At 35.4% G+C, this 13,588-nt stretch overlaps 1 protein-coding gene across 2 annotated transcripts in view; it reads left to right on the top strand.

Annotated features, from left to right (window-relative positions):
• The window catches only part of LOC145245783 (protein unc-13 homolog D-like), a 513,002-nt gene that overhangs the window by 106,417 nt on the left and 392,997 nt on the right, over window positions 1–13,588 (top strand). For both annotated transcript variants that reach the window (XM_080107524.1, XM_080107446.1), the window contains exon 2: window positions 7,403–7,510. In XM_080107524.1, coding sequence (XP_079963650.1) covers window positions 7,403–7,510 — 108 coding nt within the window. The remainder of the gene's footprint in view (window positions 1–7,402; window positions 7,511–13,588) is intronic.

The following is a 13,588-nucleotide window of genomic DNA, read 5'->3' as shown; positions in this document are numbered from 1 at the left end:
TACATTACGTTAGTGTGGAGATTTGATGAAATGTTTACTTAAGGGGGCGGTTCATTAGGAATTTGTTAACATTAGACTTGAAGACATCCAAGTTGTAGTCCGGAGGGAAGCAGGCAGACGGAACAGAGTTCCACAGGCGTGCAGTTCTAAGAAAGAAGCGTTGCTCATGGAATCCGTGCTTTGATTTAGGCACAGATATAGAGTGGGGGAAATTTTTCACAGTGGATTCAGGCAGACGGGCGTTTTTCGTGAAAGATTGGCGAGGGGGGACCAGGGATTGGAGTTCAGACGAGCACCTGCCATGAAAATAACGATAAAACAAGGATAGGCTTGCAACGTCTCTTCTGTGGGAGAGGGGTTGCAGGGTAGAGAAAAGGGCATCCCCCACTAAACCACGAAGTCTATTATGTATGCATCTCTCTCTCTCTCTCTCTCTCTCTCTCTTTTGATGAAGAAAGAGAGAATTAAATTGTAATTGTAAAGAGTTGAAGCCACGACATCAAACAAAACGGTCACATGCCAGTAGTAGTAGTAGTTTGTGCCATACTTCCAAATTTCCAAAGGTCACATAGTAATACATTCAAAATATTAAATTGGCTAACTTGTTTACGAACAAGTCAAAATACATTGTGATGGATTAATGCTCCGAAATAAACTATTTTTCTAAATAATATTTTTTCAAAGTTATTTTTGGTACGCCACTCTACATATTATTTTTGGTACGCCACTGTACATATTATTTTTTGTACGCCACTCTACATATTATTTTGTTAAATTAAAAATGGGGAAAAAATCTTCTATCGATTAAGAAGCGTCAAAATTTCAGATTATGAAAGAAAAGTTTTTTAAAATTAGTTTCAAAATTTTTACAAGTGAGGAGAGAGTGCTCAGTTTTCTATGTAATTTAATGTAAAATAAGCCCTTTGAACTTGTTGGCACTTTCAATCCCTGAGCAGGGCCTCTTTTCCCAAAAGGTCGCTTGCTTGATTTTTACTGATGCCTTTGTCTCTAAGACATCCTGTTTATGGCTCATACATGCACAATGTTCCTTTTAATTAATATATCTACTAGCTGACATATCTACTAATATCCAACAAGTTTGATATCAAATATTTCTGCTACGTGATTTTGGTGACCAGTATTTTAGCCCAAATAATAATACAATATTTTTTACATGAAACTTACATAGTAACAAGTAACAAGTAGAATGCCTTCTGTAGACATTTTGTAAAATTTTTCAAATTTCGTTTTTTGATAACCTGATAATTCGATTGATATAACAATTTTGATAACCTGATAATTCGATTGATATAACAATTATTTAAATTATATAAAAACGAAAAGAAATATTTGTTTTAGTGGGTAGTGAAGAAGTATTCAACAAATATTAGTTCCTGGCCGGGAGGGGGAGGGGTTTGTTTGCATTAAACTGACTTCCTAATATAAAAACTTACCTAAAAATTGAATAAGTCGATTAAAAAAATTTAACATACCCTGAAAATTTGATGCTTGGTATAGGGCTTTATTTGAATCACATCTCAGGTCAAAGAGAGAGAGAGAGAGAGAGAGAGAGAGAGAGAGAGAGAGAGAGAGAGAGAGAGAGAGAGAGATAACAAATATAGAATGAATTACAATTTAGCTACTTTGTTGAAAACCTCATCTTTTTTGTTTACAAACACATTTTGTGTAATAATTAATTTTTTGCCTTCAAAAAATGTATTTTAAATCTTAAAAATCAGCATTTTAAATTCTTAACTACAAAACATATTGAACGAAATAATTTACTCATTTAAAAGCTAAATCATTTACAGTTTAATGGGTTTTGGTGTTACTCTTTTTTTTTTATTTAAATAATAAAAAAAAAGGCAGTAAAAAAATTAAATTAAATAAGTTAGTTATAGCAAAGTGAATCATACACGTGAATAAAATCATGTCATTTTAGTAAAAATGGCCGAGAATAATATTCAAAATGATGCTCAGGGAGTCATCACCATATTTAGTTTAACGGCCTTTTTACATGCTGCCATGCGTTGGACAGTTTTTAAAAAAATTGATTTCTGAAGTGTATTATATTTAGCCTGGACTATTTATTCCTCAGGTCCATTTTTATCACTTCTCATTTTTAATTTGGCCTTCCTTTGTTAACTGAACCTGTACCTAAACTGTTTTACGTCTACTAACCCAGAAACTCTCATCTATTCTTTCAATGTGGCCATACCATCGAAGTCTGCTCTTCTACACATGTCTCCCTATACTGTCCAGATGTAACCGTCCTCTGCAGTCATCAGAACTAAACTTATCTTTCAGATTCACATTACACATCCATCGTACAATTCTTATGGTATTTCTATCCATGCAACACATGTCCTCAACCTTCACTGAACAGGTTTCACTTCCATACATCATCACACTGTGTATACATGGCTGATAGACTCTTCTCTTAGCCGACGGTGGTAGCGTTTTGCTGGTTAGATAAGCATTAGATGGCAAACACTTTAGGTAGAGGGAGGTATAGGCGTCAGAATTTTATTTTGTTCTGTTGATTCTAATAATGAAAAAAAAAAAAAAAAAGAAAAAGTCAGTGGACGAACATCTGATTCTACTTTTTTTAGCTAATTTATTTGAAAGTTAAAAGACATTTTAAATATAAACTCTTTTTCGTATTCTTTCCCAAATAATCTGGCGCCAACCTCTTAAGATATTGAATTAGGTAATTATATTTATTGTGTTGTCAAGGTGTGCCTAACTTTTAAAATTTCAATAAAGCTGATTCCTGTGCAAATTCTAGTACCACTCTGTTTATAATGACTTCTTCATTTCCAACATTCCCAAGACATAAAAAAAATAAAAAAATAACATTGTATTTAATTTATCTTCCTCCTACGGCAAGTAAATTAGAGACAAGAATCAGAAAAAGTGAGATTGAAAAGCCAGTACCCCAGAGAGAGAGAGAGAGAGAGAGAGAGAGAGAGAGAGAGAGAAAGAGAGAGAGAAAGGTCTGGCTTACAAAAAGTGCCTGGACAGCCCTGTCGGAAGTCTCTTGTAGGGGCGCCTCAGGCGATTAGTAATAAACTAACCCCTTCTCAAAGCGAGAAGGTAAAGCCTAGGAAGGTAGACCATCTAGAACTGTACATGACCAGCACCATACTGCAATTATCAGGGAAAAGCTCGTTACACGAATGGTCTAGACTGAGGATTTTAGTGTTGAGGTAAAACCCTCACCAGCACCAAAGTACACTAAATATGAAAAAAATATGTAAATGAATAAATGTTACTGAATGAATATTGGATATATTTTAATTTTTTCAGTCTGACTGGAATTTTTATACACTGATGACGTCTCTTCATGAATATTAATGATATTATGTATATGTCGTAAAAATGTATTAGGTTGACAAGAAGATTCTTGCAGAATTTTTAATTTAGATTTCAAATTATGTATTTTCAAATAAGTTTTCGTTATAATACCTTTACTTTATATATCATTTTAAAGAACTTTTTCTCGCTCTATTTAATCGTTTAAATAAAAATTGTTTTAAAACAATTGTGTCTTCTTTTCAGAACGTTCAATACAAGATGGAAAAAAAGCAAATTCGCGCAATTTTCTAATTTCAATTCAAGCTAGGCCGAAAAGCTGCTGGAACAGCTCGCGATATCAACAAAACTCAGGAACGACTACTGAATGCACAGCACAATGGTGGTTTAAGAAATTTCATGGCAGCGATGAGAGTCTTAAAGATGATGAGCATATCGGATGCTGACAACGATCAATTAAGACCCTCAGTGGAAGCTAATCCATGCACAACTGTTTGAGAACTTGCTTCTGAATTAGACATAACGTATACGACGATTTCCAACCATTTAAAAGAGATTAGAAAGACAAAACAACTTGATAAATGGTTGCCCCACGAATTGAACGACAACCAAAAGAAACGCGGTTATGAAGATGTCATCTTCCCTTTTTTTATGCAATAAGAATGACCTGTTTCTTAACTGGGTTGTGACTTGTGATGGAAAGTGGGATTTTTACGACAACCGGCAATACTCAGCTCAGTGGTTAGACACCAGCGAAACTCTACGACTCTTTTCGAAGCCAAATTTGCACCAAAAGAAGGTCATGCTGACTGTCTCATCCATTACAGTTTCTTGAATGCAGCAGAAAAGTACTATCAACAAATGAATGAATTGCATCAGAAACTTCAATAACAACACCCAGCATTAGTCTACAGAAAAGACCCAATTCTCTTCCATGACAATATCCAACCGCACATTGCTAAAATGATGCTACATAAGTTGAACAAATTGGGCTACGAAAATCTGCCTTATCCGCCATACTCTCCAGACCTCTCACCTACCGACTACTACTTTTTCAGGCAACTCAACAACTTTCTGCATGAGAAATGCTTCAAAAACCTAAGCGATATCAAAAACGCCTTCAGCGACTTCATTGTGACCAGAACGCAAGATTTGGCATAAATACACTTGTTTTGTGTTGGCAAACGTGTGTTGATTCTAATGGTGCTTATTTTGATCAATAAATTTTTGTTTGAGCCGAAACATGTTCATCTGAATTAAAAAGTTAAAAATCAACCTGATATGTTCATGAAATGGGCAGAAATAATTGTCTGCAAATAAAACATTTTTAAAGGAAATATGGAATCTTTCTCTGAATAACTATGGTTTACATAATATTAAATTGACAGACCTAGCTGTATGCTATTGAGGTACACCAAATCTTCATGTTAACTTAAAGAAATATATATATATATATATATTAGAAGGATGACCTGACATTGCCCAGGATTGAATGATGATCAATGAATGTTTCACGCTCCCATATTTTTATTCTCATCGAAATCAATGAAACCGCCCATTTTTCAATCAAATCGATTGATTGCCTGCTCTAATTGGGAACCCATCGCGATGCACCTGGAGGAAGCTTCACATACCTCTCGCAGTGACTAAGTTCACAATATATTGTAGTCTACATTGCACTGTAGAGAACCTACAGTTGATTTAAAAATTTTTTTTATATATAATGGCTTGCATTAAAGTTTAAAATGCAAAAGTCAAGTATCATGTTTTGATTGTGCTCTAAACAGAAACATTCATTCCGACCTCATCCTCGTCATATCAAAGAATCTACTGTTGATTTTATATGTTGAGCCTTTCGGCTTGTGTGGTAATAAAACTTCTTAAATGCACTTGCCATATTAGCCTGTGTAAGGCGTTAACTTTGGTCAAAATCGCCTGTTCCTTCTTTCATCAGATTATTTTGATTATCTATACTTATCAGAGACATTCCGACATAAAACCTATCCAAGAATACTGCTAGGCACATAAAGTACCTTCACGTGAAATTTCATAAAAATCAACCCAGCCGTTTTCGAGTCCATAGGGAACGACCTCACAGACACACAGGCACACAAAGTTCCTTTTGTACAATAGTATATATATATATATATATATATATATATATATATATATATATATATATATATATAATTTCAAATATAAATTTGAATAACACAAAGTTTTCCCAGTAACTTGATAGAGTAAGACTAAAGCTATAATAGAATATTTTTTTAATAAATAGACCCCATCAAAGATAAGGGAAGAAAATTCTCTCAAATTAACCGAAATTCATTTGCAGCATACAATTGCTTCGGCCTACCACCAAGATATCTTTAATCTTAAAAAATAGTTGCGTATTTTATTTATCGATGAAGCCACTCTCAGTGTCCCTAAAAAAGTAGGTAATCCTCCAGACAGAGAAAAATCTGTGTTACATTCCGTATTCATTTTATATATTTTTTTATTATATAAGCTACACTTTTTTTCACCATAGTTTTTTATTTATTTACACCGATACTCTCGAATAACGCGACCTTAGTATCCCATGCCTTAATCATACAGCATATCGTTCACCATCATTATAGATTGTTCTTTTAACTACAGGCAAATCTAAAATGAATATCTCTGTAAGACCCATGCGTCGACTGTAAGTAAAATCTTTGTGTTCCACATTAATTGCTTATTTAAGTAACGATTATGTGCATTCAGTTGTTTTAGGACGTGTATTAATTGTTCGTTTCTTTCGTTCTATCGTTTGCTAAGTCAAACTTTGAATAAACTCACATCACATGCATTTAATCCACTTCTTCTTCATCTTTAGATACACATGCTTGAGAAATTCTCTTTTATTTCCCGGTAACATTGAATGTTCACAGTCTAACAGTTTTACTAGCTTTGTATGCTCGCTATCACTTCGCAATTTGATTCCAATACTTGAAATTATTGAAACAAAATAATAAGAAAAAAAAGGCGAAACTATTCGATGAGAAAAAGGAAACAAAATTAATCGATAACATACATAGAGATCCTAAACACAAGGTATTGTTAATTGAAACAAAAGTATATTTTACCAAAACAACACACACGCACACGCACACATCACACACACGCAACACATACACACACGGCACAACACAAACACACACACAACACACACACACAACACACACAACACACACTCACAACACATACACACACGAGACACAACACAAACACACACAACACACACTCACAACACACAGCACACACACGCAACACACACACACATCATATACACACACGACAGACAACACAAACACACACAACACACACGCCACACACACACACATCACATACACACACGACACACAACACAAACACACACAACACACACGCCACACTCACAACATACAACACACACAACATATAACACACACACACAACACAATACACACACAACACACACGCCACACACACAACATACAACACACACACAACATATAACACACACCCACACATAACACAAACACACACATCACACAACACATACACACACGACACACAACACAAACACACACAACACACACGCCACACACACAACATACAACACACACAACATATAACACACACACACAACATACAACACACACACATTCAGGATGATCACTACATAACAAAACTAAGCAATCAGTTAGATAAGACAAAGTTAATAATATTGTTACCTTAAATTTCTTTCTCACCCTCTTTCCTCTTATTTTGCAAAGCAAATCAAGTATATATAATAACTTCATACCTTGCCTAAGAAGTGTGAGGTGGATATATTTCAACTCAGAAAATAGCAATTCTTCCTCCTTTGTCAGAAACATCGCTCATGGAATGTGAGGACTAATGAACAATATAAGAGAAGCAAAAGTTATGAGACTGACGCAAGTAAACACAAGGTTTGCTTTTTACTCTCTTTTATATTTTAGAAATCTGTCTTAACTATGAATTATGGTTGGATTCTTTTATAAAGCTTCTTTTATTTTCGAGACAGATTGGTGTAAATGGCGTTTTGTTTTCTTTCCAGCATGAAGAAGTCTACTGTAATGTCTTGAACAGTCTCATCCATCCACTTGGCACTCCAGACACAATATTTGGCTTACGGCCTGGAGACTTGACAGATTATCTGAGGACGGTAAGATTCCAGACTTTAATCCGTTTACTATGATTCTAATGGCTCATTCCAAACATTGTGACATTTATATTATGAAAATTAAAAGTGAGAAAACAATTCCGGTATTATATGAGATCTTTGTTTGAAACAGGTGATGAATGACTAATGTGACTAGCTTACTGCCAAGTTCCTGACATGGCAGCATAAAAAGACAAAAGATCTGCAGTTCTTCAACACAACATGCGGTAGAGAGTTTAATGGAGCAGTTAGCTGAAATGTATGGCCTTTGTAGCCTCTGATTATCAAGTTATAATGCCTCAAACCAAGATTCGACATGGATATATCCACGGCACTTTAATGCCACATTTACACAATTGGCACACTATAAGTTTAAACTGTGAACTCCAATATGTTTTAGTGGATAGTGAAGGAGTATTCAACAAATATGAGTTCCTGGGGGGATTTGTTTACATTAAACTGACTTAGTAATATAAAAACTTACATAAAAATTGAACAAGTCAGTAAAAGAATTTTCTTCAGTGAGAAGACCTATCGGTGTTAAGATGTGTTAGAAAGCGCAATAAAATGATGCTGTTTCTCCGTTAGTTGTTGATTTCATCCGATAGTAACAACAAAACCTGCTGATCTACAAATAAAAAATATAGAAAACAATTGCATAATTAACAATTGTTCCTCATGTACAAAAATGAGAAAGTTTTAAATAAAACAAAATTCAATCAAATTTGAAATAAAGATTATTTATTCGCTATAAGAACAAATAAAACATCTTTTGTTTATTCATTTTTTTGCGAACTGCTATCCTAATCTTCATAGTTGTTGTTTCACCACCAATTCCGTCCAACTCATCCTCTGGCCTTCTTCAGGTGGTTAATCATAACGGGATAGGAATGCTGAGTCTTGTAAACATATCTTCAGTAATTACTGCCTTCCATAGTTATTGGTGTCTTACCACGTTTGGCCAACTAATCCTCTGGCCTGCTTTGGGTAGGATTGAAACCGCTATCTTCAGATAATGCTCAATAAAATCGTAGAGACTTAATGCCTATATCCACTGCACCACAGGCCCTGGAGGGCAATCAAAGTTAGATTTTATTGTCTTATAAATCCAATTTTGTGTTTTTTATTTGGTCTTCCATTGTTGGGTCCGTACCGAATGGTATTATATATTTTTATTTTATTTATTTGAATCCTTTGAAATGATGCTTTCTAATTCCACAAAAAAAAAAAAAAAAAAATCCCCCCTCTCAAACCAAACCTTACTTGAAACTCTACATCCTAATGGAAATCTACTGTTATTTGTAAGTTGACAACCCCCGTCTCTTGAATGCTAACAATCTGCTCTATCCCCCCCCCCCAAGCTGCCACTAAACTCCTGTATTGCACACGCCTTTGTAGTGGAAATTAACTTCCAGCTCTTAACCTTCATATGCTAACTGCTTAATAGTCATCACTAAACATCTATACTTTCTACCTCCTAAGACATGGATTTTAGTTCATTTCTATCCAGTTTGGCACTAAACAGCCAAAATATGTACTCAGAAGCAAAGCGACCTGCATTAAATAATCATGTCTCCTAGATAGTTTTGCAACGATTAATACGAAACTGAACCGATACTTCTTGTCATGCAAAATGTCCCATGACTCTTAATTGAAAGCTGAAATTATCTTCCTTTAATAATAGTCACATACTTAATACAACTTCACTTATTCACGTCTATTGAAAACCAGCCCATATATCTATTAACCAAATTACACATGATGCAAAACTTACCTACTGTTTTATCCGTAGGCACAACTCTTAGTTCAATTTTTAATACCTACTCATACTGTAATGTTATCCTAGACCTAAGCTAACATATAAATAAAATAAAGGGAAAGCCTCCAACCACATTAACTCCTAACAAGCCTGCTTACAAACTCATTTGCTTACATTGCATGAACTTTACTTACCTCCTTTATCCAGTAACAATGAAATAGCAATGTCCCTTAATCACTTCGAGGAGTGTAATTACTCAGCAGATATTTAACCTCTACAAACTAACCCAGTAACACTAACTAACCACGCGGGGTCACAGAAATACCTGGATTAGGACCCAGGTGCGGAGCAAACCCTCTCAGTGCTGACGGACCCAGTAGATCTTCCCAGATCATCCATCTAGGAGAGGGAAAACTCTGAAACTAAACCAAAGGGGAGGGAGGTCTCTTCAGTCTTGAATGACAACCTTCCTAGAGCTGGTGACTAAACTGCTTAAGGAGTAGATAGGCTCTGTCTATCGCCCGGCTTCCATACTCCTTCTTTGCCTATTAGGCAGGCACAGAGACGATATCACAGTGATTCGACAAACACACAGTGGTAGATCTTGTTTCTTATCTAGAGCAATGAACGCCGTTTTCCCCACTTGACCCTTCTTGACTCTTTGGTTTCACACTTTTTTAGGGGGAGGAACGGTGATGGGGCAATCGGAGGGGATGCATGATGGGGATGTAGAACTTGTTAATATGCAGCTTCATTGTTCTGCATTCCCTGTAATGCTTCTTCATGTTTTGTCTCTGCAGCAGTTGTCTGCCCCCACGCATGTGTTTCATGTATGTTATTCTTCACATTCAAGGGTTTTCCTTAATATTTCAGCCGTTTTCATTATCGTTAATCGTTGCATTTTTGCAGCCATTCCTCTGATTCCAATTTCTCCCATCTTTTTTTCAAAGTTTTTCGGGATTGTTCCTAGTGCTCCTACTATTATGGGTATGATTTTGATTTTCTTCATCATCCAAATCACTTTTAACTCTCTGGCTAGCTCTGTGTATTTGCTCCATTTCTCCTTTTCTTTCATACTCACCCTGTGGTCAGCTGGGACAGCAACATCTACGATTTGACAGGATTTTTCTTTCTTGTTAATTATTATGACATTTGGTCTTCTTGTTTGGATGAGCTTGTCTGTCTCTATGTCCATGTCCCATAGGATTTTGTGGTTCTCGTTTTCGAGTACAGTTATGGGCTTATGCTTGTACCATTTGTCTGTACATTCAAAATGCAGTTGTTTGCATAATTCCCAGTTTGCTGCCCTCCCCACTTGGTCCTGCCTGTTTTTGTATTCCTTTTGGGCAAGTTTGCTGCATTCACTTACTATATGGTTTATCGTTTCGTCTCTTTGTCCACAGAGTCTGCATTTGCTGTTTTCTTATGTTTTATCGATCTTTGCTTTGGTATGGTTGGTTCTTATCGAGTTATCTTGTGCTGCAGTTATTAGGGATTCACTTTCTCGGTTTACATGTCCTTTTCGCATCCATGTCAAAGTGTTTTCGTTATTCTCATCTTTTGTCATTCTTATGAATCTTCCGTGGAGTTGTTTCTCTTCCCATTTTTCTTTTCTTGTTTCGTCATTTGTCTCTCTGTTTTCTGTTTTAAAAATTTTTTTCCAGTGTCTCTTGCTGCCATAATTATCCTTTCAGTGTTTTGCATTATGTATTTTTCTAGTTCTTTTTTGTGTCTTTCACACAATCTTCTATGCAGACCAGTCCTCTGCGACCGTCTTTCCTTTTCATGTAGAGTCTGTCAATATCATCCCTTGGGTGTAGTGCATTGTGCATGGTCATGAGTTTCCTGGTTTACTGGTCGAGCTGTCTCAGTTCTTCTTTTGTCCACCCTATAAACGGTCCAGAGTATCTCACTAGTGATACTGCTCATGTATTTATACCTTTTATTTGGTTTCTGCTATATAATTTCGTTTTCAGAAGTTTTCTTGTTCTCCTAAGGTATTCCTTTCCAATTCTCTTTTTCAGTTCTGTTGTTTTGATGGTATCCACTTCGAGAATTCCCAAGTATTTATAATCGTAGTGCTCTCATCTCTGTTTGGTTGGGTAGTTCCATGCCTTCTGTCGTTTCCAGTTTTCCCTTTCTTATAACTAGTAGTGTGCACTTTTCCATTCCAAACTCCATTTGGTTATCCTGGTTGAAAATCCTGGTAGTGTTAATTAGTGTCTCTAGCTCATTTTCAGTCCTTGCAAAAAGTTTCAAATCGTCCATGTACATCAGGTGGTTTATTTTTTCCTCTGTGTTAGAGAACTTGTATCCGGCTTGGCACTTTCTCAGAATACTGTTCAAGGGCATCATGGCTATGATGAACAGCAATGGTGATAGTGAGTCTCCTTGAAAGATGCCTCTTTGTACGTTAATTTCTGTTATGTGTTGTCCATCAGCTGTCAATTCCAGTCTCCATGTTCTCATTTCATTTTCTATTTTGTTGGTGATCCCACTTGGTATTTTATACATTTTTAAGCATTCTATTATTCATGCTTGGGGGATGCTGTCGTACGCTTTTTTTGTAGTCGATCGATACCCTGGCTAAATTTTTTCTCTTTCTTTTTATATCCTTTAGGATCTTTTGATCTATATATAGCAGATCATGTGTTCCTCTTTTTCCTTTTTGGCATCCTTTCTGTTCCTCGGGGAGGATTCCACGATTATTCAGGAGTGGTAGATTTGTTCCCTCAGTTGTGCTGTCAGTATTTTCCACATAGTGAGTAAGCATGTGATCGGCCTATAGTTGCTGGGGCAGTTCCTTTATCTGTGTCCTTCTGTAGCAGTGTGGTTCTACCTTTTGTCATCTAATCTGGCACGCTTGCTTCCTGTGTACATCTTCTTAGGTTTTGGGCTAGTCTTTTTCTTTACTACTACTACTACTACTACTACTACTACTACTACTACATTATTATAATTATTTTTATCTGAAGTAGAAATCGTTTCCCTTTATAACATCAATCATCTAGCTCAAAGATCAAGCAGGTTGGGCTTTTATTGGATTCAGGATGATCACTATATGATTTATGTAATGATCTATATAATGATCTCTGTAATGATATATGTAATGATCTATCATTTATGTCAGCAAGAAACATATTCGTGGCCCCCCGCCGCCCTTTTTTCAAATAGATTTTGCCAGGAAATCTTGTTAACCACTATCCCCATTGATATGAACTCCTCAGCTTCAGTACCAAAATTATAAGAGGGATCAATTAGTGGTCAGCAATTGTCACATGGATACAGATAACGGCATTAAATAACAATCAGTTCAAATTAACAGTCCTCTTGAGATTGAAGGTTCAATTCTCATTTCAGGCGATAATAAAAACAATTATTACATTTATCTACTAAACAATTTTTGGTAATATAAAGCAGGGGTGTCTTTATGAACCGCCTCCTTAAGTAAGACACTTCATCAAAACTCCAATACTAATGATTACAACGATACTATCCCATTGATTACTGTATCCGCAATAACTCTTATCCCCGAGTGGCTTCCGGGCCTTGATAAATGGTAACCTCCATGTAAAAAAGAAAAAAAGAAAAAAAAAGGGGGGGTTCTAAATTACAATACATGGGTGAGATCAGTCTTTAATCCGGCCTGCAGAGCTCTTATGAAAAAAACATAAAAATATTCAAGAAAAATTTTTAAAGTGGAAATGTGTAAAAATAGTGGGTTTTGTCTTTGTTCAGAAAATGATTAAAAGAATAAAATTTTGGTGAATCAATTTCACTAAAAATCAAAGCTAATGAACAAAACAGTAAAAAACAACTTAAGGTCATATGATTTTATTTTTTGCAACGCAAATCTCTAAAAGTTTGTTTGGAGATCCCTGATATAAAGTTTTGATTAATGCATACAATTTTGAAATTGTTGAGATGAGGATTGATAATTGGAATAATTCGGACTACTATTCTCATCTTATATGTTATTCTTACAAAATTTCAGTCGGTTTTACCTCTAAACCTTTTCAGGTGTGGAACTCACGAATCATTATGTCGAACTGAAGAGTTAAGTTTGAACAACTGTATAGGTCTCAGAGTTCAACAAGATGCACCTGAAGAAGGTCAAAGATTGTATCACTATTACAACACTATTAGAATAGCATCCAAGATGAAAATAATGATCCAAATATCTGACACATGTAAATATTTTATTTAATGAGAATCGGCAAAAAAAGCTCTTAGAAGCATCTTTAATAAAATTGCGAATTTTGATTAAACAAACTGTTTTGAAACAACTTTAAGATGCAGATAATTTATAAAAAAACACTCGT

This window comes from Euprymna scolopes, chromosome 1, assembly GCF_053919585.1.
Source record: "Euprymna scolopes isolate OS-2025 chromosome 1, ASM5391958v1, whole genome shotgun sequence".
Lineage (NCBI taxonomy): Eukaryota > Metazoa > Mollusca > Cephalopoda > Sepiida > Sepiolidae > Euprymna > Euprymna scolopes.
This window is presented reverse-complemented; position numbering and strand designations above follow the sequence as displayed.